General features: G+C 44.3%; 1 protein-coding gene across 1 annotated transcript; it reads right to left on the bottom strand.

The window, feature by feature from the left end:
* Positions 1–1,027: 1,027 nt before the first annotated feature.
* LOC127804527 (uncharacterized) lies at positions 1,028–2,113 on the bottom strand. Its single transcript, XM_052341399.1, has one exon. The coding sequence runs from the start codon at positions 2,111–2,113 to the stop codon at positions 1,028–1,030; it is 1,086 nt and encodes a 361-aa protein (XP_052197359.1).
* Positions 2,114–26,836: the final 24,723 nt, after the last annotated feature.

Raw genomic sequence — 26,836 nt, 5'->3', positions numbered from 1 at the left:
ATTCGAATTTGACCCCCTTTTGGGTGAGTCGTGTGAGGGGCATAGCTATACGAGAAAATCCTTCCACAAATTTCCTATAATAACCCGCTAGCCCTAAAAAGCTTTTTATTTCAGTCACCATCTTGGGCGACCCCCAGCTTTTTATTGACTTGACTTTAGTGGGGTCTACTACTATTCCATCCTCCGATATGACATGACCCAAGAAAGCTACCTTTCTCATCCAAAATTCGCATTTCGAAAATTTAGCATAAAGCTTATGTTTCTGAAGAGTCTCCAAAACAATCCTTAAATGTTGCTCATGTTCTTCCTCACTCTTTGAGTAAATCAAGATATCATCAATAAATACAATCACAAACGGATCCAAGTAAGATTTAAACACCCTATTCATTAGATCCATAAAAGCAGCAGGTGCATTAGTTAGCCCAAATGGCATTACCAAATACTCGTAGTGTCCATACCGTGATCTGAAAGCAGTTTTTGGAATGTCCTCTGCCCTAATTCTCAGTTGATAATATCCTGACCTCAAATCAATTTTAGAGAACACCCTCGCCCCTTGTAGCTGATTAAAGAGTTCATCAATCCTTGGCAACGGATACTTATTCTTGATGGTAACTTTGTTTAATTGGCGGTAATCTATACACATCCTTAAGCTCCCATCTTTCTTCTTTACAAATAATACTGGGGCTCCCCAAGGTGACACACTTGGCTGAATAAAACCCTTGTCTAAAAGGTCCTGAAGCTGACTTCTTAGCTCTTTTAGCTCTGCTGGGGCCATCCTATAAGGTGGTATAGATATCGGGTTTACCCCAGGTACAACTTCTATAGCAAATTCAATTTCCCGATGAGGGGGTAATCCTGGTAGGTCCTCTGGAAAAACTTGAGGAAATTCCTTTACCACAGGTATGTCACCTAATTCCCATTTCTTATTCTCAACCCCTTCGACACAAGCTAGATACCCATAAGCACCATTTTCCATCATTCTAATGGCCTTGAGCCCAGTTATTCGCTTGATTTCCCCAATACTATCCTAACCTCGAAATTTCACCCAAGTTCCACACTCGTCCTGTAAGCTTACTACCTTTCTACGACAATCCACTTTGGCATTGTATTTAGATAGGAAATCCATCCCTAAGATTAGATCAAAATCTTGTATGTCTAGGGATATAAGCTCAATTGCCCACTCACCATTTCCAAATGAAATCTTCCCATCCTTATAACCCAAACGAGTTTCCATCTCTTTATTTAAAGGAGTGGCTATCATCATGGGGTAACTAAGTTCTTCCAACTCCAATTCTAAGCATCGTGTCAATGCATGAGATATGAATGAATGCGTGGATCCAGGATCTACCAATACTTGTACCGAGGTATTAAGAAAGATCATCGTACCTTGAATTACTGTTGGATTTAAGGTCACATCTTCTTTTGACAAGTTGAATACGCGACCTTGGCGAAATCCTTGGCTCCCTTTATTTGCTACCTGCTGACCTGGTCCCTTCCCTTGCGGACAATCCTTGGAAACATGGCCGGGTCGTTGACAATTGTAGCACACCCGTCCCTTCGTACATTCACGGATCATGTGGTCATTAGCTCCGCAATTATAGCACTTTGGGGTCTCTACCTTGCATGGCTTCCCTGAATGTGACTTCTGACATTTAGGGCAATTTTCTTTTTTCTTGAAATTTTTCCCTCGGGGTCCCAAGTTAGACCCTCTATCAAACTTCCTGTCTGTTGGGTTTTGGGATTCATTTCTCAAGGAGTTCATCCTCTCATGATTACTCTCCACAGTCTGGGCTTGAAGGACTACTTCTGCATACGTGCGTGGCCCGACGGAACTCAAGGCTTGTTGAATTTCCATTTTCAATCCTCCAAGGAATTTTTTAGCCTTGGCCTCCTCGTCCAAATTATAAATAGGCATATACTTAATGAGACGTGTGAACCGATCTTCATACTGGGCAACTGACATGCCCTCGGTCTGTCGCAGGTTCATAAACTCTCGGCTTTTCTCCATCTTCTTGCACAGAGGAAAGTACTTAGTATTGAAAAGTTCCTTAAATCGCGCCCATGAAACATTTGGCTCACCTTGCCCTTCAGGACTTCGTAAGGCCCTCTGCATCGTCTTCCACCATTAATCTGCCTCGTCTCGAAGTTGGAAAGTGGCATAACTGACCTTATCCTCCTCATCACAGCCAATGAAGTCAAAGATTTTCTCGATTTGTTCCACCCAATACTCGCTTTCGCAAGGATCGGCTCCTGCTTTCCCTCAAAAAATGGGTGGATTCAGTCGCTGATATCCGGACTTCGGGGATTGATATGCCCCGTTGGCTGTGTAGGTCGTGTCCCTTGCGACGACAACCATGTTCTCAAGAATCCGCTCGACTCGAGTCATCCGATCTCCATATTCTTGATTCCTCTCATGCGGTTGGCTACCCTGGGGTGCGTCTATCCTTTCCTCCCAAACTTCATTTCCTTGCCTATGGTTCCGGGTTCGATGGGTGTTCACCATCTGAAAACATCCACACAAGAAATCATAAGACTAACATTGTTAACATGTGGCTTCTAACGATCTATCTACAACAAATGAGTAAACTAAGCATACCACCATGTATCCGAAAAATTCCCAAATGCTATCATCAGTACTTAAGTTGCGCCTACCCAACCTTTGCCCAGTTTCATATGGTGTCCCTAATCCCAGAAGTTTCCCTAGGCACTAACCATTCTTGTCGTTCTAGTGCCTTTCAATTCTACTAATCTTAAGATTTAATGAGTCATACCTAAAGGAAATCCAATACCTTCATCCTCAATTAGATCCTGCAATCCCTTGAAAATCCCCGAAAAATGGCCGCCTGATTTCCAAAAGCCATTGTTCCTTATTCTTAAAATCTCGGATTTGTGTTTGAACATATTCCTCATTCCCCAAATATTTCAAAATCTAGATCCCCAATAATCGCTTAAACTTCTTCGTCACGTTTATTGGTAGGCCACGAGATTTCATCTAACAACAAATACACTTACATATCCTTATTCATTACTACTATCGTTCGTACATATAAACAAGCTGCCCTGCTGATGTGGATCCATTCCTGATATAGGGCAACATCTCCAAAGTTAGTCTCATTAAACCTAAATCAAAATTATAGGGCTCTGATACCAACTGTAACGCCCCAACCCCAAGATAGTATATAAGGTACTATAATATTTACACGAGCATTAAGGAAATCCCATATACTACAGTAAGGATCGTAACCTGAAATGTTGGGACTTCCATAAAATAAACATTCACACACACAATTTATCAAGATAGTAAGGAAAGTAGACTTCATTCTCCACGAGACAAAATATTGTCAAAGTTAGAGTACAAATCTTGTAACATACTACAACATCATAAGAGATGCCTAAACAAGATAACTACACTCGCATCGCCTCCAGGCCTTCTCCCTTTGAGCCCGAGCCTGACAGATCTGGAACATTTGAATATTCCAGGGGTATGAACACCCGAGTTAGATCGTTAAATCTAAGTGAGGGTTAAAAATAACTTCATGAGTGCAAATGCAAAATGCAGAGATGCATGCTCCAGGTGGATGTGATGCCAGGGTGTTGCAATCACCCCTGCCAACCTTATCATGTAACACAGCCTAACAACACGGCCAAGTGAAAACTCCCTTCACCCATGATATTCACAACTAGTCACAAGCCACACGTAGTGATGCATGAACAAATGGAAAGAAACATGCGTATCAAATGAAATAACATGATATGCACATGTAATCACCGCCATCATGCTCAATATTATGCACAACATGTAAGAAATACAGTTTAGAAACCACTCACTGAAGCTTCCCACTTCTTGGTTGCACAAATTCACGGCCAAACGTCGCTCCAAGTGGACTGTTCTATAAAAACCGAGACCGTTTTGTATCCAAACCTAAAATAAGTTTAGATAGGTAAGTAGCTACTAAAAGTAGGAGTTTGTATGAAATATTTCAAGCCAATAGGACCTATCACGCGCCCACACGCTCTCCCACAAAGTAGGACACGCGCTTGGACGCGCAGCTCTGTTGGGCGTGTGCGGTTCACGCGCCAGACGGACTTCCGACCCTGAAAATTAAAACGGGCATAACTCTCTCATTTTAACTCCGATTTGAGTGCCGTTTGAACTTACGGACTCCTCTTTCAACCCTCTACCTGATTAAAGAAAAAAGATGAGCTTACCTTGCAGTTTTGGTTACTGTTTTGCACGGATTTCAAGGGGCTCGTGCCTTCCAACGGCTTGCTTTCGGCTCCTACTCGGGCAGGGTTTCCTTCCCTTCTTTATAGCACAGTTTCCCCTCCTTTATAAGCAACTTACCTCCTTAATTTGGTGGCCAAAAACCCAACCCAAGGCATTCTTATATAGTGCTCTTAAATCCATAGGATTGAGACACTTGGCTTTCTAAGATGGTGACACTTGGCTTTCTAAGATGGTGACACTTGGCACTTGAGATTTACACCCTAATTATTGCTTTCTTCCCATGGTGACAAGTGGCTCTTGAGATATGAGCCTTATCATGACATTTTTAACCCTTTAACGAATGAATTTTCGCCACGTGTTATGGAGATTTGAGCCATAATGATTGCTTTCATCCTACGGCGCCACGTGTCCTCGAGATATGAGCTTTCATTATTACTTTCTTCCTACTACGACATGTGTCCCTCGAGATGTGAGCCTTCATCATTGCTTCCATCCTACGGTGCCACGTGTCCCTCGAGATTGGTGTTTAATTATTACTTTTGATTTTCCATCCAAATTACGCCACGTGTCCATGTAATCATTTCTACCCATGTATCTCCATCCATATGGTGACATGTGTCCATTAATTGAATTTAATTTGGGTTTGAAATCCATAGCCACTTTTGATATCTTTTTTGAATCCAAAGTTAGGTTTAAATAAACTTTGAAGTCCATTGCCCTTAAGTCTCCTAAAGATCCTTGAATCTCACAAATTCCCGAGTCTTTGAGAACCTAAAGAAAATTGGGAAATCGTTTCATTTATTAAATAGAAATAGCTTACAAGTTTTAGGGTATTACAACGTGCCAATGAGAGTTTAGATTGGCCTATCATCCCTCAATCACATGAATGATTACTTGGCCTTTCCCAATCAGGACTTCCAATCCCATGGCTTCCACACGCACATCTACGCAAGCCCAACTCCTTTATCCCAATCCTGGCTTCCCCTGGATTCCAACTCGACTCACTTGGGATTTCCATCTCATACAAACACCCATTAGGGTCCATTTGTCTCACACCTATCCTTTCTTAGGATATATATTGTTTCATCATGAAACCATCTAGGGTCCACTCACACCCTAGGCACGTCCCTTCTAGGATCTCCATAACCATATGATCACCTCGGACCATATGCATCCCTCATGCATAACAAACACCCGACTCCCCTCAGAGTCTTTTTGCAAGCCACCAACGTCACGCCTACTCTGGCCATGACTGGCATATACCTCATATGCTTGCTTCGCCTAGAGCCTCTTTACAAGCAACTTTAGCTTACTCCCTTCCCGGAGCTCGTCACACAATCCTGTTGACGACTTCTTTGTTTGGGCTTCGAGCTAATTTCAACCTTAGCTCACCCTAGATCAAGCACACAACCCTTAGCACACCCTCTCTATGGGAACAACTTCATTTCCTTCATACCTGCTTGATCATCTTCCCCAACATAGGAATACTTCGCTAACCCCCTTCACGGATTAGCTATACTTCGGGCTCTCCTTGTCCCTTCATGACTCTTGTCATGACTCAGCTTCGTGTCCCTGCACGAGCCTCAACTCTTTAATCACAAGGAAATCTCATCCTTATAATGCCTCATATACCCCCAAATTTCTGCATTCGGGTCATCAATACCAATTCCACACTTGGGCATTTGACTCTTCTTTGCTCAACCCGTATATCTCTTACGGTATATCATCTCGACCCATGATATTTTCCTATTCCTATAGCAGGAATATCCGAGCATTCCATTCACATTGCCACAAGCCTCAATACCCCGACCCAACTCCTAGGGTCCTCGGTCATTTGTGGTCCTACTTCCAATGCCTTCCGATCAACCTTCAACCACATTTCTCCAAGCATCCTCTACTTGATGCTCCAACCACGCTCTGATACCACTCTGTAACGCCCCGTTCCCACTTACGGGTGTTACTCGTGAACAATCACCGAATTGTCCACCTGCCCGGCCTTTGGCGAAGGGTGGACCATGTTTCAAGACGAAACGCCCTAGGTGGGAACTAGGCTCGTCCTTCCCTTCGCTGAATCCCAGGATTCACCAGCAGAATTGGGCTTTAGCCACACCGCATTGGCTATAAAGAAAATCTCCTTCAGGCACCCAATCGCTATTTTCTCATTTTATTTAATTCTTTTCCATCGAAGAATTTTACCGGGCTCCAAAAATCACCATTTAAACCAATCCATTGATGGATCACCAATTTTGGAGGAAAAACTCATCATTTTCAAATTTTTAAATTTTTGACCTTTTCTCCAAAAATGCCCGAAAAATCCATTTATTTTGAAAATTCCTCCGGGGCCCAAAATCGATTTAGAAATGCCCCTTAATTTCCCAAAATTCCAAATTTTAAAAAAATTTGGCCGGCGGGGCCCGCTGGCAGCTAGCCGCGAGGCAGCGCACTTGCCCGCACGCCCGTCTTCGCGCGCGGCCGCCTGCCCCCGCTCGCGTGCGGCCGCCCTGCGGCCTGTAGCTGGCTGGCAGCCCTCTGCTGCTCCAGCTGCCTTCCACACTTCCTTTCTTCTTTTCTCCCTTTTTTTTTTTCTTGGGCATTTAAATCCATATTTTTCCAAAAAAATAACATAAATAAAACACTTCACTTTCCATAATTTTTAGCCTCTTTTTCTCCAAAAATTAAGGCTTAAACCACCTCTTGAATATTACACAACATACATCAAAGTCTCCTTCCATTTCACACATGAGCCTTACACAACCTATTGTTGCTCACATAACAACATCCATAAATAAACACCACACATGATTAAATACAACAAATAGGCTTCCCTAAGCCATAAGGTCACAAATAAATAATCACATGCCTAGGCTTCTTTAAGCCTTAACTTTACAACAAAATAAATGATACACCATGAGCTTCAACCACAAGCTTGCAACACATTCCCTTTTCTTCTTTTGGCATAAGAACAACCTACAAGGGGAGGATAAAACCTCATGAGCTCAAAAGCTCAGTAAGGGTGCATATGCAAAGTAAATACAAGCATAACAAGTCTATGTAATAGCAAATGCATGCAAGCATGGTTAGGTTATTCCATCCTCACAACCCAACATGGTTTGAGGCATTAACCCACCACTTCTTTCCCACCCCCATGGCCATAGGTCTCATGCACAAATAAAACATGCAAAGAGATATATAAAGATTTATGCAACCTATTTACAATGCAATGCAAGGCCTCCACCACTTGGGGCCATCCCTTACCTTAACAATTTTCTCTTTGAAGCTTTAATTCTTCTTCTCAAGAGAGCTTCCCTCTTCATTTGCTCCCTCTCATCCATTGGATTATTTTGCCTTTTCAAGATTTAAGCATAACCATTGGATCACTTGGACATTTCTTTTTCTTTCTCATTTACTTTAATGAGACAATTATATGCTATTTTCAAGACTTAATCCAAGCCATTGGATATATTTCACCCTTTTCAAGACTTGATCCTAACCCTTGGATCACTTGGAGATTTCTATTTATTTCTCATTTAAATAAATCCTCCCATTTTCACTCATAAATGAGTGACTAATTTCCATTTCTTTCCCATTTAATTTAATGGGACTAATTTCACATCCATCACACTTGAGAGACATAATTCTCTCATTTTTCATTTATATAAATCACCATATTTTCCAAGCATTAATGGGTGACCATTTTCCCATTTTCCATTCCATTTATTTAATTCACCATAATTTCAAACATTAATGGTGACTATTTTCCCATTTCATTTGGATTTTCTTTAATCCAACACCATAATGTCTCTCATTAAATGCTTGAAAGACCAATTATCCTTTCTTTTGCATTTAATTAATTCACCCAATTACACTTGAACCACAAAATGCCAAGTGTCACAACAAGACACTAACCTTGGCTTCCAAGTTTAATCTCATCTCTCCAAGTGGCATTACCACATTAATTCACAACTTAGGGAAAATATAATTATTCTCCTCAAATAATTTAATATCCACCATTTTTCTTATTTTCAAAATTAAATTTCCTTTATGGAATTAAATTCCAAATTTCCCAAATACTCTTTGTGAATTTATTAATCCCATATATCTCACATAAATACCAAATTGGGATTTTTATTCACTTACACACCTAATTCCACATAGGAATTATTTTTAATTTATCAAAATACCCTTCATTGGATTTCTCTATCCAAATTACCAAAATACCCCTCTCATGGGCATTCTCAATCTGAAGGATCATCACTTCCTCAAGGGCATTTTTGGAAGTTTACTTACTTCCTTTCCTGTTCTCTTAACACCGGTTACACCGGGTGTTACAAAGTTCGTGTAGGCCCATCAGGATAAGTTGTTTCGGTCCTTCCTATCGCTCGATCGGGTCATTACAGGTGGTATCAGAGCCGACCCCCGAGCCTCTGAACGCGGTGGTGGGGCAAACCTCAGCGAGGGGGCTGAGTCCCGAGGGGGGCGTGAGGCCCTTATGGGGGGTGCGTGTAGACACCTTAAGCAAATCCCACATCGGCCATGCAAGGGGGGAGATCTGGGACCGGTTGTAAGGTCGCATGACGAGGACGTCATGTGCTTAAGGGGGGGAGAATGTAATACCCCGAGAGCCCAGAGAAGTTAGTATATATCGAGGATAGTGTAAGAAAGGAAAAAACACCAGCTGGATACCTTTTGGGCTGAATGTTGGCAAAGAACTTCCAAGTTAAGCGTGCTTAACCTGGGGTAATCCAGGGATGTGTGACCCCCCTGGGAAGTTCGCGTAGGCCCGTTAGGGTAAGTTGTTCCGGTCCTTCCTATCACTCGATCGGGATGTTACAAGTGGTATCAGAGCCGACCCCCGAACCTCTGAGCGCGATGGTAGGGCAAACCTCAGCGAGGAGGCTGAGTCCCGAGGGGGGCGTGAGGCCCCTATGGGGGGTGCGTGTAAGCACCTTAGGCGAATCCCACATCGGCCATGCAAGGGGGGAGAGATCTGGGACCGGTTGTAAGGTCGCATGACGGGGACGTCATGTGCTTAAGGGGGGAGAATGTAATACCCCGAGAGCCTAGAGAAGTTAGTATATATCGAGGATAGTGTAAGAAATGAAACAATACCAGCTGGATACCTTTTTGGCTGAATATTGGCAAAGAACTCCCGAGTTAAGCGTGCTTGACCTGGGGTAATCCAGGGATGGGTGACCCCCCTGGAAAGTTCGCGTAGGACCATCAGGGTAAGTTGTTCTTGTCCTTCCTATCGCTCGATCGGATCGTTACAGAGCCCAGAGAAGTTAGTATATATCGAGGATAGTGTAAGAAAGGAAACAACACCAGCTAGATACCTTTTGTGCTGAATGTTGGCAAAGAACTCCCAAGTTAAGCGTGCTTAACCTGGGGTAATCCAGGGATGGGTGACCCCCCTAGGAAGTTCGTGTAGGCCCATCAAGATAAGTTGTTCCGGATCTTCCTATCGCTCGATCGGGTCGTTACAGGTGGTATAAGAGCCGACCCCCGAGCCTCTGAGCGTGGTGGTGGGGCAAACCTCAGCGAGGGGGCTGAGTCCCGAGGGGGGCGTGAGGCCCCTATGGGGGGTGTGTGTAGGCACCTTAGGTGTAACGACCCGCTCCCACTTACGGGCGTCACTGGTAAATAATCGACCAGATTACTCACCCGACGAACCACAACTGAAGGGTTGGACTATGTTTTAACAGGAAACGCCCTAGGTGGGAACTTGGCTTCGTCCTTCCCTTCGCTCCACTCAGGAATCGATCCCAACTCAATCAAGAAACCACAGTGGACTGGGACCCGAAACCCGAGTGAGCTTCACCTCTCTTCAGCTCGCCCCATAGCAAGCCAAAGGTGACCCAGGCACAAGCTAGCATACAAACACTTCGCTGAGTATTGGGGATTTATGAGAACGTACCTTGCTGAACTTGACTCAGTCCGAAATTTGGCTTTACCGACTATGCCACATTCAACAAGCAATCTCACAATCATCTATCACACTATGATGATTACACAATTAAATACATTTAAGCTCAATGACATAGACATTTACTCACAAGGGTATACATACACCACGCCCGCTGACTATATACAAGCAATATTAAAAATACACAACTCAGGCAACACAGCTAGTTGCCACAACAGCCTCCCGGCACCATCCCTGCTTGCATCCAGACTTGCATCATGTACACATGAGGTAAAATCTCATGAGTCATAAAGACTCAATAAAGGTGCAATGCATGTAAATATGAATATAATCATGTTTATGTATGCCAAATGCATGCAAATGAGGCTAGGCTCACTTATTCTCACAACCCACTAAGGTTTGAGGCATCAACCTATCAGCCCCCACCACACCAGTCCTCCATATGGCCACAGGTCCACTAGTTCTTGCATCACATAAGGTATAACCACTACATGCCGATGCAACATAAAAACATTATCAGACATATTTACCCACTTGCTAGGCCACCTCCACATGGGGCCGTCCCTTACCTGGCTCGAAGCTTCATCTCTACCTCGGCACGAATTCCAGCCTGAATCTCAAGTTCCTCTAGGATCACTGTCTTCCCGGTCGAACCTAGAGACAAACAGGCAAAACCCCACCATGTCAAGCATTAACCAATGTCTTCGTTTTTTTTTGCTTACACCGCAAAATCACGCATAAACACTTTCTCTAAACAACACTAACCACGGCATACTCCAACCGTCAATAAATTCCGAACAACCCCGACCCAGGGTTTAATCCAACAATTAAATTACTCTACACAATTTAATATCTCACTTAAACGAAATATTTTGAAGAGAGTTAATTAACTCACCTCAATTAATCTGGAAGAGAAAATTGGCTAATCACCCACATTGGCATCGCCTATTGGACTGCCATAATGCCCTCGGATTCCCATATCGAACCTCCGGCCCACTCCTCGAGCCTCAAATTAATTTCCGAGGCTTTCCAGCATTTTTCTGGAAATTTTTGGAATTTTTCCCTATTTTCTCCCTTATTTCCTTTTCTTTTATTTTCTTTCTTCTTTTTTTTTTTAATTTTCCTTCTCTTCCACTGTTCATCTTCTTCTTCTTCTTCATTTTCTTCTCCCGCACCCTACGCCCGCGGTCTGCTCCTTCTTCTTCATCACCAAGCTTGCGCGCACAGCGCGCTTGCGCGGTTGCTGCTGCCGTCGCTGGCCTCTCCGGCCGCCACCCGCGGCCAACGCCGCCGTAGCTTGGTCGCCCAGCTCCACCGCGAGCCGCCCCTGTGTGCTGCTGATTCAACACAACCGCCATGGCCGTGCACGAGGAGCTTGCTGTTTGGCCATCCCGGGTCGCCTTCGGCCTAGCTAGCAGCCGTAGCAGCCTCCACTGGCCTCGCCGACCGCTGCCATGGTCGCCACCAGCCCCTCGCGGCTGCTCCAGCGCCGCCCGTTACTGCCATGGCTGCTGCAACCAGCCTCTCCAGCTTCATCCAGCCGTCCTCACCGACCCAATGGCCTCCTATCGCTGATGGTCGCGACCCCGTAGGCTGTTTCCGCATTCCCGCTCGCCATCGACCCTTGCTATACCACCATTGACACTACCTTTTCAAGCCTCTGCAACCAGCCATGGACGCCGATGGTCGCTGCCTTCTCCGTCTTAGAAATCGGCCTCGCCTCACTCTCTCGATTTCTCTCACATGCGAGGCCTCGCCCGGCCATGCTCTCTCCCGATTGCTCACTCTCTTCAGCTTTTAAATTTCAAGTTTGAAATGGTAGCAAGCTCGCGGCTCTGCTCTCTCATGAGCTCTTTTTCCTTCTCTAATTTAGTTTCAAGTTTTCAAATATGAGCAGAGCGCCACATATCTATATATGTAAGCATAATTGCACATTAACCCCCTTTAACATAATTAATCCCACTTAAGGAATTTTAATTACAGTTGAGACCTTTAATAATAACACTTTGACCCTCCAAGGCTTAATTAAATTATCATCAAGCCACGCCACATCTCGATTTATCAAAAATTAATAGCCGACCGCTACTCGGGAATACTGACATCGTCCCTGCTCCTACACGGGACCTTTATTCGACTCGAAAATACTTAAGGGTTGCCTTACTCAGAAAACCAAACCACCCCTAGGGTCCCCTCAGCTTCCGGGAGGTCCCCTCCGACTATTCGGTATTGGCACTCACTCGGGCTTATACAGAAATTATTCCGAAGATTATTCCCGGTCGGACCGCTTCCAGCGTCATTAATCTCATCTCGAGACGCTCATTAATCTCTTGCCCTCTTCCCTAGACATCCAAGTCCCGAGGCACTCCCAGCCGTCAATTCGGCAATTTTATTAATTAATTACTCGAAATTGACTTTTGGCCTTCCCGGACCACCCGAGGTCCTGCCAAATTAATAAAAATCTATTTATTTTCAATACCATGTAATACCGGGTATTACATTCCACCCTCCTTAAAGAATTTCGTCCTCGAAATTCACTTTGCCTTAATCTCTTGCCCAAGATAATCACATTCTTTGGCTACTCTCCGAATCTCCTGCTCGAGAATCTCGTAGCCAAACCATTTCTCAGCCTTCACCTTGGGTTATTCCCACCTCAAGGCTTCACTTAGGCATTTGGTCCTCCACCTCTCGAGGACGTTCACCAACCGATTATCGCTTCGACCTCCCGCCAAACGGCAACACTGGTCGCTGGTCATGCTTACTGTAACGACATTCATCTCCAGATGAATTTTCTTTGCCTTGAAGCATCAATTTGCAGGTTTACTTCCCATTTCCCCTTTTCGTATCACCCGAAACAACTCTCACAAACATTGCATTATTGATCAGTCTACCACGATTTTATGCCGATCACACACGGCAACGTTTCCCACTGCCAATCACACATGGCCACGATTTTACGCTGGTCCAACCAGCAACGTCTTAGCACTGATCATCAGCCGCAATGTTTCTTTTAGTGCCCACAAGACACTCAAACACCTATGCCACCATGGCATACTGCCATTAATCACAAGCATGCACAACTTAAGTTGATCCTCATGGCAACTTCTTATTACCGATCAACTAACCATGCTAGCACTACATGGGAAGCAACCATTTGGTTCACCCAGTCAACTTAGACCATTTCATACATGGTCTTCTTCCTTGACCAGTCGACCTTTATTTATCGATACGATTACGCAAAATTGATATACCTAACACCATGTCAAGTAATTACACATTTCAACCATACGTGCATTACCCGAGTCCAACTCGAGCTTGGCAATGCACGCACCATTACAATCTCACCTCGAGCTTAACCATGCTCGGGCCCCAACCTTCTCCCAACCAGGAGCTCTTCGCATAAGCACATAGAGGTACTTAGGCCTTCTTAGTAGCCGATATCACACGCTAGCAGGGGTTTCATACCCCAAACAAGGAACTCTTCACTGAGCAACCCCCTTCTTCAATTCTCCACCCAATCCAACTTTCACGATCATGTCCCATGCTAGGCCTTACCTTGGCTGTTAAACTCTACCGTGAGTCAAGGATCCTACCATTTCGCTTAAGGTCGCAGAACCATTAATCGGCCCTCGTCATCACCCACGGTGCGTGACACAAGTGATTGGCTTATTACCATCTGCACAATCACTTATTGCATCGCACCTGTAGGATGACTCGTGCCTTTGGTTTGCACCACAACAAGCTAATATGGTTACACCCCTACTCTTGTAACAGTCTTCTAGGCAAATTTACTCGCCCAGATTCACTCTCATTGGGATTTTTTTTTTTTTTTTTTTTTAAATCTCACATTTCTCAACAAAGCCTCTTACTCTTGAGGCACGAAAGTTTCAGTTATCCTACATCAGGTTCATTCTCAACTCGCAATAGACACCTGATTTAAACCATGCATAATGGTTTCCTTTTGTCCTACTCGGCAAGAATAACACCATGACAGCAATGAATTCTCTGATAGCGATGATGACACCACTATGTCATCTCAAAGACTCGCTACTCCATGAATCTCACTACTCAACGCAACCGGCACGACCCCACTCTTAGGTCGCCTTCCTCATATCACTTTGTTATGCTTATAGCAACTAGCCAACTCCCTGAGAGACTCTGGCTTCTCTCGGACTTCTTATAACTTTTGCTTCAATCAGCTCACACCTCAGTGAGTGACCACATTAGCTCTAATGCCATCATCATCAGCTAAAATGATCTCTTGCCATCGCTTAGCGCCACATCTAGCCTTAACCGCGACTTAGGAGCCACCTACGCCATTGACTGACTACTCTCACGACGCCCCACGACCCTGGCCAGCCACTCCATTGCTGCTGCCGCTATTACCAGTCGGCGTCCTCGGTCACCATCGGTTACCCCCGGCCGGTCACCAATCGGCTCTACTAGCTGATTTCCTTTCTTCACAACCATTAACCTTTAGCCACGAGGTTAAATTTCATCCATTGCCCACACCAAGGCATCACCCTAAGTATAGCACTCACAGCTATCAAGTGATTTCATCACCTAAACATCATTTCTGGGAACCAATCTCGTCCCATCGGCTCTTCTTTCGAGCTCTCGTCACCCACTAGCGACCTCTTAAATTCGCCCTCAACTTTCGATTAACCAACCCGATTGGCTTTAGCCAGATCGCTCAGCTCATAACCAACACAATCTTCCTCCAGGCACTGCACTTAAAATCATCGACTATGACTTCGATTTAAACTCCACCCACTGGAAATCACCTCAGCCAATCCTGTGGAACACACACTTCCACTCGATGCCGTAGGACTCCTCTTCCTACTCAGGCACTCACTATTACTCTGGCTTTTTCCCGAGTGATCCCTCCTGATGGAGTTGTAATACCTTAGGAGGTCCATCTACTGTTGTGACCCCATGCCCAACTTTTCTTGGGAGAACATCTCAAGTTCTACCTAAGCCACATTTCAACACTACCATCTATAACTCTCGTTATGGAGTAGCACTCCTTCAAGCGGCACAACTTTTCCTTGACTAACCATCCTTTATCGCCTTGGATCTCTTTCTCAATATTCGCCTGGTCTAACCACTAGGACTCGCTGAATCTTTTTATACACGGTCAATCCGTAAGGCTTTACATCACAGCCCTCGAGCCTCACGCTCCTATCATTGCCATCAAGTGCTACCACCTGGCAACTAATCCCGTGTCATCAACCGAAAATCCATCCAGTGCTACATGAGGATACTTCCTCATTTTCGCATCGACACATTAGGACTAACTTTAAACTGTGCAATCACGAGCCTTCATGGATTTCAAACTGTGCCTTATCCACTTGTTTAGCCTGCCACAGCTCACCTCACAGATTAGAGATCCCCTTACTCGAAGCCTTCTCGAGCTTCAATATTCCCTTCTCACGGTTGGCTTCCAACTTATAAGTCTCGCCCTCCACGGCACTTACGTAACATTCTGGAGCCATTTATTGCCTCCACCAATTAACCCATCTTCTTGCATCACCGCAAGGTCACACAAGGTCCATCATCTCAAATTTACCCGATCAACTTCAATTAAATTTAACCACAACTGTATTAACATCCTTTAGCAAGGAGCATCGCCACACCTCTTGTTTTCACACCACAAGGTATCACCCCTTAGATTCACAAATCTTCTTGCTGCCTTGACACCAAAAGCATTACCACCATACTACAACCCTTACGGAATTTTAGGTCTGGCTTAGGCATAACCTACAGCATACCCTAAGTCTTCGGCATCTAATCGTCTCCACCGCAGACAGGTTACTCCACATAGAGGGCTGCAGTCCCTCCTGTGAACTAACTGTCTATATCCAGTGGTTCTTAGCATTAGACCCGTCAACCATAGGCATCAATTGTAGCGTTATTCCTACGCTAGACCCATTCCTTTTCCACGAGTTTCTTTCTCAAACATCTCAAAGCGCTACAACACTCGAACCTCCGCTAAATCGCCTTGAGATTACTTATTACTCGCAGCTGAGTTGCAAAACTGATAACAGCTTTCGCTCCCCTATCATGCATCTCACAGATCTTTAGACCCTGACCATCTGCAAAATCACTGTGTTGCCCTGTGTTTTAGGTGAGCCAACACCTGGTCATCTTTACCGTGTCACTCCCATACACTGGCCCAACACTGGTTCGCCCATCGTGTTGCCCTGTGCTTCAGAGAGCTAACACCTAATCATCATTACCGTGTTGCTCCCATACACTGGCCCAACAACAGTTTCCAACAGCATGGTTTAGGCCTATCACTGATTTGCTTCGCACCCGTAGCTTCGCCCTACCAAGCTTCCTACTCGACTACTAATCCATCAGAACGTTTTTTTTTTTTTTTTTTTTTTTTGTGTTCCACGATTTCTCCCTATGACTACTCTAGATGTCCTATCCCTTACAGGAGATTCTCGGTCTCACATGATCAAATCTCCTTAAGGTGCTGCTCCAAATTTTCGGCATCTGAACGTCACCTGCAGTTCACTAAATTGCTCAGGCCCATGGGCCACTTACCCTCAACGCGAGCCAACTCATTAGTCCTCTGCCACACGGTCCATAGCATCAGATCCGTCACATCGAGCCTTGCACCCGTAGCATCAAAGCTACTTAAAGCCTCCCGAGCTACAATGGTTCCGCTACCATCTTACTTGATTATCCTTGCCTTGATAACCTCAAGCTCATACCATAAGCCTCGCTCCTTAGGACTCTACATCTCTTATCGCTTAAGAGATTTTCAAACAACAACCAACATGCTGAGCCTATCTCAAGCTCCGGTACTCATAACCATCGAGCACCAACCATTACCCTCCAGGTAAATTGAGACCTCCCGTCTCTTCTTGCACACCCATAGTGCATTTAGTCACGACGCCCGGCCTGGCCTTCCGGCACGCTCCGCACGGGCTTCCATAACTTGGAATTTAAAATTCGGGGCCTTGACATTGCTCACCCTGCCCCTGCCGACTTGGCATCCGAAGTTGGCCTTTCCATTACGCGCATAGCCTATGGATGTCCTATTGCCACACACTCACTACCCTCGGCCCACACACCGCTCATACCCTTCATTAGGTGACCTCCATGTCTCCCATCAAGGGTCTCGAGACCTTAGGTGTCATCACGACCCCAGGCATCATAATGAGGGTCTATTCACCTCTCATCTCCCGACCTTAGGCGTCCCACTGGACCCCAAACGTCATAATGAGAGTTTTGATTGGCCCCTCATCCATCGATCACATGATCGGTCACTTGGCCTTACTCGACCAGGACTTCCAATCCAATGGCTCTCACGCTCATATCAACACATGACCAACTCTTTAATACCCAATCTGGATTCCCCTAGATTCCAGCTCGACTCACTTGGGACTTCCATCTCGTGCAAACACCCACTAGGGTCCACTTGCCACACGCCTATCATTCCCAAGGATAGACCTCGTCTCATCACGAAACCAAATAGGGTCCACTCATACCCTAGGCACATCCCCTCTAGGATCATCATAACGATACGATCACATCGCATCACATACATTTAGCATCCCGACTCTCCTCAGAGTCCTTCCAGATTTTGCTTACGTCATGCCTTCACTAGCCATGACATACTGATGCATTACACGCATACTCCCCACAGAGCTTTACTGCAAGCAACCTTATTCCTAGTAGCTCGTCACATCACCTGATGTCGAATCTTTTCCTTGGGCCTCGAGCTAACACCCATTTTAGCTCATTTTACCTCAAGCGTACATGCCTTATTGCACCACTTCCAAGGGATAACTCTATTCCCTCGAACATGCTCGGCAAATCCCTAGCATAAGGACGCTCCACTAATCCCCTCTCGGATTAGTCATGCTTTAGCTTCGTGTCCCCACACTAGCCTCAACACTTCAATCTCAAGGAGTTCCCATTGTTTAAGCACTTCATATCCTTGAAATGCCACATTCGAGTTTTCTTGACACCAACACCCACACTCGGGTTTTCGGTTCCTCATTGCTCAACTCGTATACCTCTCACAGGTATATTGTCTCAATCCAGGGTATTTTCTCATCCCAAGAACAGGAATATTCAAACATGCCATTGCAGGCCTCAATGACTTGACCCAATCCCTTAGGGTCCTCGGTCCATATGTCCAACTTTCAAGGTTATCGGACCAACCTTACATTGAATTCTCAAAATTTCAAATCAATTGTTCTCGACCCCAACTCAGCAGTTACGACATTTCGACTTGCATTCACATCATGCCAGACATCCTCTATTCCAAAACTCTGGCAATTTCTCACATTAATCACTTAACCGACCATATTTAACACTTAAGCACGCTAGCCTTCCCCACTCATACAGCTAGCCATGCTCTGATACCAACTGTAACGACCCGCTCCCACTTACGAGCGCCACTGGTAAATAATCGACCAGATTACTCACCCGACGAACCACAACTGAAGGGTTGGACTATGTTTTAACAGGAAACGCCCTAGGTGGGAACTAGGCTTCGTCCTTCCCTTCGCTCCACTCAGGAATCGATCCCAACTCAATCAAGAAACCACAGCGGACTGGGACCCGAAACCCGAGTGAGCTTCACCTCTCTTCAGCTCGCCCCATAGCAAGCCAAAGGTGACCCAGGCATAAGCTAGCATACAAACACTTCGCTGAGTATTGGGGATTTTTTAGAACGTACCTTGCTGAACTTGACTCGGTCCGAAATTTGGCTTTACCGACTATGCCACATTCAACAAGCAATCTCACAATCATCTATCACACTATGATGATTACACAATTAAATACATTTAAGCTCAATGACATAGACATTTACTCACAAGGGTATACATATACCACGCCCCCTGACTATATACAAGCAATATTAAAAATACACAACTCAGGCAACACAGCTAGTTGCCACAACAGCCTCCCGGCGCCATCCCTGCTTGCATCCAGACTTGCATCATCTACACATGAGGTAAAACCTCATGAGTCATAAAGACTCAGTAAGGGTGCAATGCATGTAAATATGAATATAATCATGTTTATGTATGCCAAATGCATGCAAATGAGGCTAGGCCCACTTATCCTCACAACCCACTAAGGTTTGAGGCATCAACCTATCAGCCCCCACCACACCAGTCCTCCATATGGCCACAGGTCCACTAGTTCTTGCATCACACAAGGTATAACCACTACATGCCGATGCAACATAAAAACATTATCAGACATATTTACCCACTTGCTAGGCCACCTCCACATGGGGCCGTCCCTTACCTGGCTCGAAGCTTCATCTCTGCCTCGGCACGAATTCCAGCCTGAATCTCAAGTTCCTCTAGGATCACTGTCTTCCCGGTCGAACCTAGAGACAAACAGGCAAAACCCCACCATGTCAAGCATTAACCAATGTCTTCGTTTTTTTTTTTTGCTTACACCGCAAAATCACGCATAAACACTTTCTCTAAACAACACTAACCACGGCATACTCCAACCGTCAATAAATTCCGAACAACCCCGACCCAGGGTTTAATCCAACAATTAAATTACTCTACACAATTTAATATCTCACTTAAAGGAAATATTTTGAAAAGAGTTAATTAACTCACCTCAATTAATCTGGAAGAGAAAATTGGCTAATCGCCCACATTGGCATCGCCTATTGGACTGCCATAATGCCCTCGGATTCCCATATCGAACCTCCGGCCCACTCCTCGAGCCTCAAATTAATTTTCGGGGCTTTCCCGCATTTTTCTGGAAATTTTTGGAATTTTTCCCTATTTTCTCCCTTATTTCCTTTTCTTTTATTTTCTTTCTTCTTTTCTTTTTTAATTTTCCTTCTCTTCCACTGTTCATCTTCTTCTTCTTCATTTTCTTCCCCCGCACCCTACGCCCGCGGTCTGCTCCTTCTTCTTCATCACCAAGCTTGCGCGCACAGCGCGCTTGCGCGGTTGCTACTGCCGTCGCTGGCCTCTCCGGCCGCCACCCGCGGCCAACGCCGCCGTAGCTTGGTCGCCCAGCTCCACCGCGAGCCGCCCCTGTGTGCTGCTGATTCAACACAATCGCCATGGCCGTGCACGAGGAGCTTGCTGTTTGGCCATCCCGGGTCGCCTTCGGCCTAGCTAGCAGCCGCAGCAGCCTCCACTGGCCTCGCCGACCGCTGCCATGGTCGCCACCAGCCCCTCGCGGCTGCTCCAGCGCCGCCCGTTACTGCCATGGCTGCTGCAACCAGCCGCTCCAGCTTCATCCAGCCGTCCTCACCGACCCAATGGCCTCCTATCGCTGATGGTCGCGACCCCGTAGGCTGTTTCCGCATTCCCGCTCGCCATCGACCCTTGCTATACCACCATTGACACTACCTTTTCAAGCCTCTGCAACCAGCCATGGACGCCGATGGTCGCTGCCTTCTCCGTCTTAGAAATCGGCCTCGCCTCACTCTCTCGATTTCTCTCACATGCGAGGCCTCGCCCGGCCATGCTCTCTCCCGATTGCTCACTCTCTTCAGCTTTTAAATTTCAAGTTTGAAATGGTAGCAAGCTCGCGGCTCTGCTCTCTCATGAGCTCTTTTTCCCTCTCTAATTTAGTTTCAAGTTTTCAAATATGAGCAGAGCGCCACATATCTATATATGTAAGCATAATTGCACATTAACCCCCTTTAACATAATTAATCCCACTTAAGGAATTTTAATTACAGTTGAGACCTTTAATAATAACACTTTGACCCTCCAAGGCTTAATTAAATTATCATCAAGCCACGCCACATCTCGATTTATCAAAAATTAATAGCCGACCGCTACTCGGGAATACTGACATCGTCCCTGCTCCTACACGGGACCTTTATTCGACTCGAAAATACTTAAGGGTTGCCTTACTCAGAAAACCGAACCACCCCTAGGGTCCCCTCAGCTTCCGGGAGGTCCCCTCCGACTATTCGGTATTGGCACCCACTCGGGCTTATACAGAAATTATTCCGAAGATTATTCCCGGTCGGACCGCTTCCAGCGTCATTAATCTCATCTCGAGATGCTCATTAATCTCTTGCCCTCTTCCCTGGACATCCAAGTCCCGAGGCACTCCCAGCCGTCAATTCGGCAATTTTATTAATTAATTACTCGAAATTGACTTTTGGCCTTCCCGGACCACCCGAGGTCCTACCAAATTAATAAAAATCTATTTATTTTCAATACCATGTAATACCGGGTATTACATTAGGCAAATCCCACATCGGTCATGCAAGAGGGGAGATTTGGGACCAGTTGTAAAGTCGCATGATGAGGACGTCATGTGCTTAAGGGGGGGAGAATGTAACACCCCGAGAACCCAGAGAGGTTAGTATATATCGAGAATAGTGTAAGAAAGGAAAAAACACCAGTTGTATACCTTTTGGGCTAAATGTTGGCAAAGAATTCCCAAGTTAAGCGTGCTTAACCTGGGGTAATCCAGGGATGGGTGACCCCCTTGGGAAGTTCGCGTAGGCCCATCAGGGTAAGTTGTTCCGGTCCTTCCTATCACTCGATCGGGATGTTACAACTTCAACCCCTATTTATAGCCAAAATCGACCCCCAAAATGCTTTTGACCGCTTAATCCATTGCCTTAGACATCTCTACCTCCCCTAGATCTTCCTAGAAGTATCCTTATCCAACCACAAAAGCAATTTGCAAGCCTCGACAATTCAACCAACTTTCTGATTGGATTTCTTGAAAATCTGGCCACCCCGATGGCCGTTGTCGGTCCAACCTTCACCAAAAAGGATCCCTGACCATCCCCCTCACGATCCCCATGGACAAAATCGATGGTCAGTGATCGACAGTGGCCTAGTCGGTTTCCCATTGCCCACATTTTTGAGTTTTTGCACTTTTACCCCTCCAACTTTGGCCTTCATACTTTGGCCCTTTTTTACAAAGCCCCTAGACTTTTCATAATTTCCATTGAGTCCCTCAAGTCTCAATCCTTTCATTTCTCCCTTGAAACTTCCAAAAAAATGTCATTTTAACCTCTCTTGGGCAATTTTAAAAAATTACACTTAGACCTGAATCTTTGTTTTGGCCGTAAACCCTTTCGTTTCTTCTTGAAACCACTAAAGAGTTGTTCTACTTGATGAATCGAAGTTTCCTAAGGCTTCCGTTATCTTTTCGGGAGTCTCCTATGATAATTCAATTTTTCAGCCCGATCCATAGTTGTATCAAAAACGGTTTCTAATTCGATTTCTTTTGATCCTAAAAATCATGCCTCGAGATGCTCATCAGAGGTATTGCTATTTCCCTATACATTTGATGGGAAATTAACAGAGGCATTGCTCATCAGAGGCATTGATACAGCTAGGGGGATGCCCTGGTGCAAGGCTAATTGATGAGAAATTAACCTCATATCTAAAGGTTAATGGTTGTGAAAGAAAATCAGCTAGTGGAGATGTTGTGGCACTAGAGCCAATGTGGTCGCTCACCGAGCGAAGCGAGCTGATTGAAGTAAAAGGTATAAGAAGAATTTGGGAGAAGCCAGAGTTTTTTAGGGGATTAGTAAGCCATCCGAGAAATGGAAAAGTCGTAGGGAAAGTTTAATCCAAGATTAAAGTTGTGTGGGTAAAGTTAACCTGTGAGAGTTAAGATGTAACAACTATGCAAGGAAATTCATTGTTGTCATGGTGTTGTCCTTGACAAGGAGGACAAGGGGAACCATTATGCATGGTTTAAGTCAGGTGTCTATTGTGAATTAAGAAGGAACCTAATTTAAGATGGCCAAAAGTTTCGTGCCTCTAAAATATGAGGCTCTATCGAGAAATGGTGGGATTTGGAAAGTCCCAATGAAATTGAAGCTGGGCGAGTGAATTTGGCTAGAAGACAACTACAAGGGTGGGGGTGTAACCATGTTAGCTTGTTATGGTATGGGACCAAAGTCACGAGTCATCCTACAAGTGGGATGCAATAAGTGATTGTGCAGATGCTAAAGAATCGATCACTTGTGCCACGCATCGTGGGTGATGATGAGGGCTGGTTAATGGTTCTAGGACCTTAAGCATAATGGTAGGATCCCTAACTCGTGGTAGGGTTTAACAGTCAAGGTAGGGCCTAGCATGGGACATGATGGTGAAAACTGAAATTGGGTGAAGAATTGAAGAGGGTTGCTCAGTGAAGAGTTCCTTGGTATGGATATAAGACCCTACTAGCGAGTAGTATTGGCCAGTAAGAAAGGCCTAAGTATCTTTGTGTGCTTAAGCGAAGAACTCCTGGTTGGGAGAAGATTGTGACCCGAGCATGGTTAAGCTCGAGGCGAGAATGTGATGGTGCGTGCATCACTAAACTCGAGGAGGACTCAGGTAGTGCACGTATGGTTGAAATGTGAAATTTCCTGGCATGGTGTTGGGTATGTCGATTATGCTTAATCATATCAATAAATGAAGGTCAACTGGTCAAGGTAGTAGACCATGTATGAAATGGTCGAATTTAGATGGATGAGCAAAAGGTTGCTTCTTATGTAGTCCTAGCATGGTAAGTCGATCAGTGATGTGAAGTTGCCATGAGGATCGACTTAAGCTATGCATGCGTATGGTTGATGTCAGAAATGCCATGGTGGAATAGGTGTTAGAGTGTCTTGTGGGCACTAGAAGTGACATTGCGGCAGATGATTAGTCCTAAGACGTTACTGGTTGGACCAGCCTAAAATCGTGGCCATGTGTGATTGGCAATGGGAAACATTGTCGTGTGTGATCGATGTAAAATTGAGGTAAACTGATCAGTGATGCAATGTTATCAAGTGTTGGTTTTGGTTGATGGGAAAATGGGAAGTGGACTGCAAAGAGATGCTTCAAGGCAAAGGAAATCATCAGGAGATGGACATCGTTGCAGTAAGCATGACCAACGACCTGTGGTACAGTTTGGCGGGAGGCCAAAGCAGTATTCGGTTGATGAATGTCCTCAAAAGTTGGAGGACCAAAAGCCTAAGGGAAGCCTTGAGGTGAGAATAGCCCAAGGTAAAGGTGAGAAATGGTTAGGCTATGAGATTCTAGAGCATGGGAATTTGGTGAGTAACCCGAGAATGTGATTGTCTTGGGCAGAAGAGTATGGTAAAGTGAATTTCGAGGACAAATTTTTTTTAAGAGGGGTGGAATGTAACACCCAGTGTTACTGGTGTTAGGAGAATGGGAAAGGAATTAAAAAAACTTTCAAAAATGCCCTTGAGAAGGTAATGGATCTTGGAAATAATGGTGCCTTATAAGAGGGGCATTTTGGTAATTTGGATAGTGAAGTCCAATAAAGGGTAATTTGGTAAATTATAAATAATTCCTAGGTGGAATTAAGTATGGAATTAATAATTCACTAAGGGTATTTTAGTAATTTGGAGTGAAATTCCATAAAGGAATTAAATTATGAAAAATGGGAAAAATAGTGAATATTCAATTAAGTGATAAATAATTGATTTTTCCCTAAATTGATGAATTAATGTGGTGATGCCACATGGATGGTTGAGATGGAAACTTGGAAGTCAATGTTAGTGTCTAGAGATGACACTTGGCTAAGTCTTGTTCAAGTAAAATTGAGAGATTTAAATAAATGCAAAAGAAATGATATTAGTCTTTCAAGCATTTAGTGAGGCATGATTATTGTGAATTAAAGAAAATCCAAAAGAAAATGGTATTAGTCTCCATTATTTCATTGGAAAATATGGAGATTTAATTAAATGGGAAAGAAATGATATATGTCTCTCAAGATGATGGGCTTGAAAATAGTCCAAATTAAATAAATAGAAAGGGAAATCTATTTATGGGATTGCTTGATCCAAGGGTGGTGGATGGTTCTTGAAAAATCCAAAGGCTTGGATTTAAAATGAGAAGAGCACATGGATTGTGCTTTCTTGTGTGGCTAAGATCTTGTCTTGGAAAGTGAAAGAAATCCAATGATGGATATTTAAGAAGACTAAAGGCCATGGATTGTGTTACTTTCAATGGCTAAGATTTATTCTTTGAAAGAAAAGTGAATGGCCAAGATTTGTTTTTATTAAAGCACATGGATTGTGGTTTTGGTGAAGGGCAAGGATTTATTCTCTTAAATCCATAAAGATCCAAGGGTTAGGATCCATTCTTAAAAGTGGGAAAAATCAGTATAAAATGACAAGTTGGGAAGACAGGTCTCCCTTTGGCCATTTGAAGAAAGAAAGAAAGAAGAGGAAGAGAAGAAGAAAGAAAGAAAGAGCAAAGGATTAAAAGCTAAGAATGTTTTGAAGTTGAAGATTGTGGATGATCTAAAGGAAGAAAGGTAAGTGTTCTTCCTCAGGGCAGTATGTAAGCTCCTTTGATTTCATTTAATGGTAGCTTAGTTTCTTTAAATCTTATTTCAAGGATCTCTTAAGGTGAAGAGTTGGGAATGAAGCTAGGAAGTTCTTGAAGCTTCAAAGAATGGAAAAGGTAAGCGATAGCCCCATGGAATGGTGGCTCGCAAGGTTATAAGTATGGTTGATAAGCAAATATGTGTGCATTGGCATGTTGTTTGTGTTCAAGGACCTATGGCCATGAGGTTGTATGGGATAGGGTAGGTTAAAACCTCAAACCAAGGTGGTTGTGAGGATGTGGAAGCCCTAACTTCATTACATTGCATGCATTGGCATCACATTTTATATTCATGTTCATACTTATTGTCATTGCATCCTTACTGAGCTTAATAGCTCATGAGGTTTTTACCTTCACATATAGGTTGTCAAGGCATGGGAAAGTCAAGGCAAAGATGGGATAGCATGTAGATGCATGGGATTGAAGATTCAAGACCATTGTATGGCATATGGAAGCCTATTCTTGGTCGTATTGATTTATATTGTAATAAGCACCATGAGTAGGTGTAAGAAGTAATATTTTTCCTTTGTTGTGTAAGCTTTGTGGAAGAAGAAAATGAGTATTTTTTTTGTAAGCTTTTGTGGAAAAAATGGGTATTTTTTATGTATGTATGATGGGTATAAATTCTAGAAAATTTGGGTTAGAAAGCCCAAGAGGGAGAAAAAAAAAAAAAGAGTAAGGTTGGCAGGTGGCAGCAGCCGGGGTCCGCAGGGTGCCACAGTGGGTAGTAGACGAGGCCAGCCAACGTAGGCATGCGGGCGCACAATAGCAGGCACGCGAGCGTGGGGCCTAGCGCGGCCAGCACGCAGGCACGCTGCCTATGGCCCATCGTGGGGCCCCACGTGGGCCCCGAGAGCACCAGCAGGCCCCGCCGATCAATTTTTTTAAAAATTTAAAAATTTAAAAAATTTTGGGGACATTTCTTAGTTGAATTTGAGCCCGGAGGAATTTTCAAAACAAAGGGATTTTTCAGGCATTTTTTGAGATAAATGCCAAATTTTTGGAAAGTGAAAATTTATAAATTTTTTCTCAAATTTTGGAAAATCAATGGGATGTTTGGAATTTTAAAGATATTTGGAGCCCGGTGGAATTCTTGGAAAAAAGAAAAATTAAAATAATAATCATGAGGATTGGGTAAGCTTAATGGAAATTAATTAGCCAAGAGTGATTTGGTTAAAGCCCAAATCTGCTAGTTGATCCTAGGATTGAGGGAAGGGAATGATGAATCCTAGTTCCCACCTAGGACATATCATGTTGAAACATAGTCTGTCCTTCACAAATGGATGGGCATGTGAGCAATTCGAATGATTGTTCATGAGTGGCACCCATAAATGGGAACGGAGCGTTACAGTCGGGCTGAGGTGACAT

Source organism: Diospyros lotus, chromosome 6 (assembly GCF_014633365.1).
Source record: "Diospyros lotus cultivar Yz01 chromosome 6, ASM1463336v1, whole genome shotgun sequence".
Classification (NCBI taxonomy): Eukaryota; Viridiplantae; Streptophyta; class Magnoliopsida; order Ericales; family Ebenaceae; genus Diospyros; species Diospyros lotus.
Note: the sequence above shows the minus strand (reverse complement) of the source record. Positions and strands in the feature narration are given on the sequence as shown.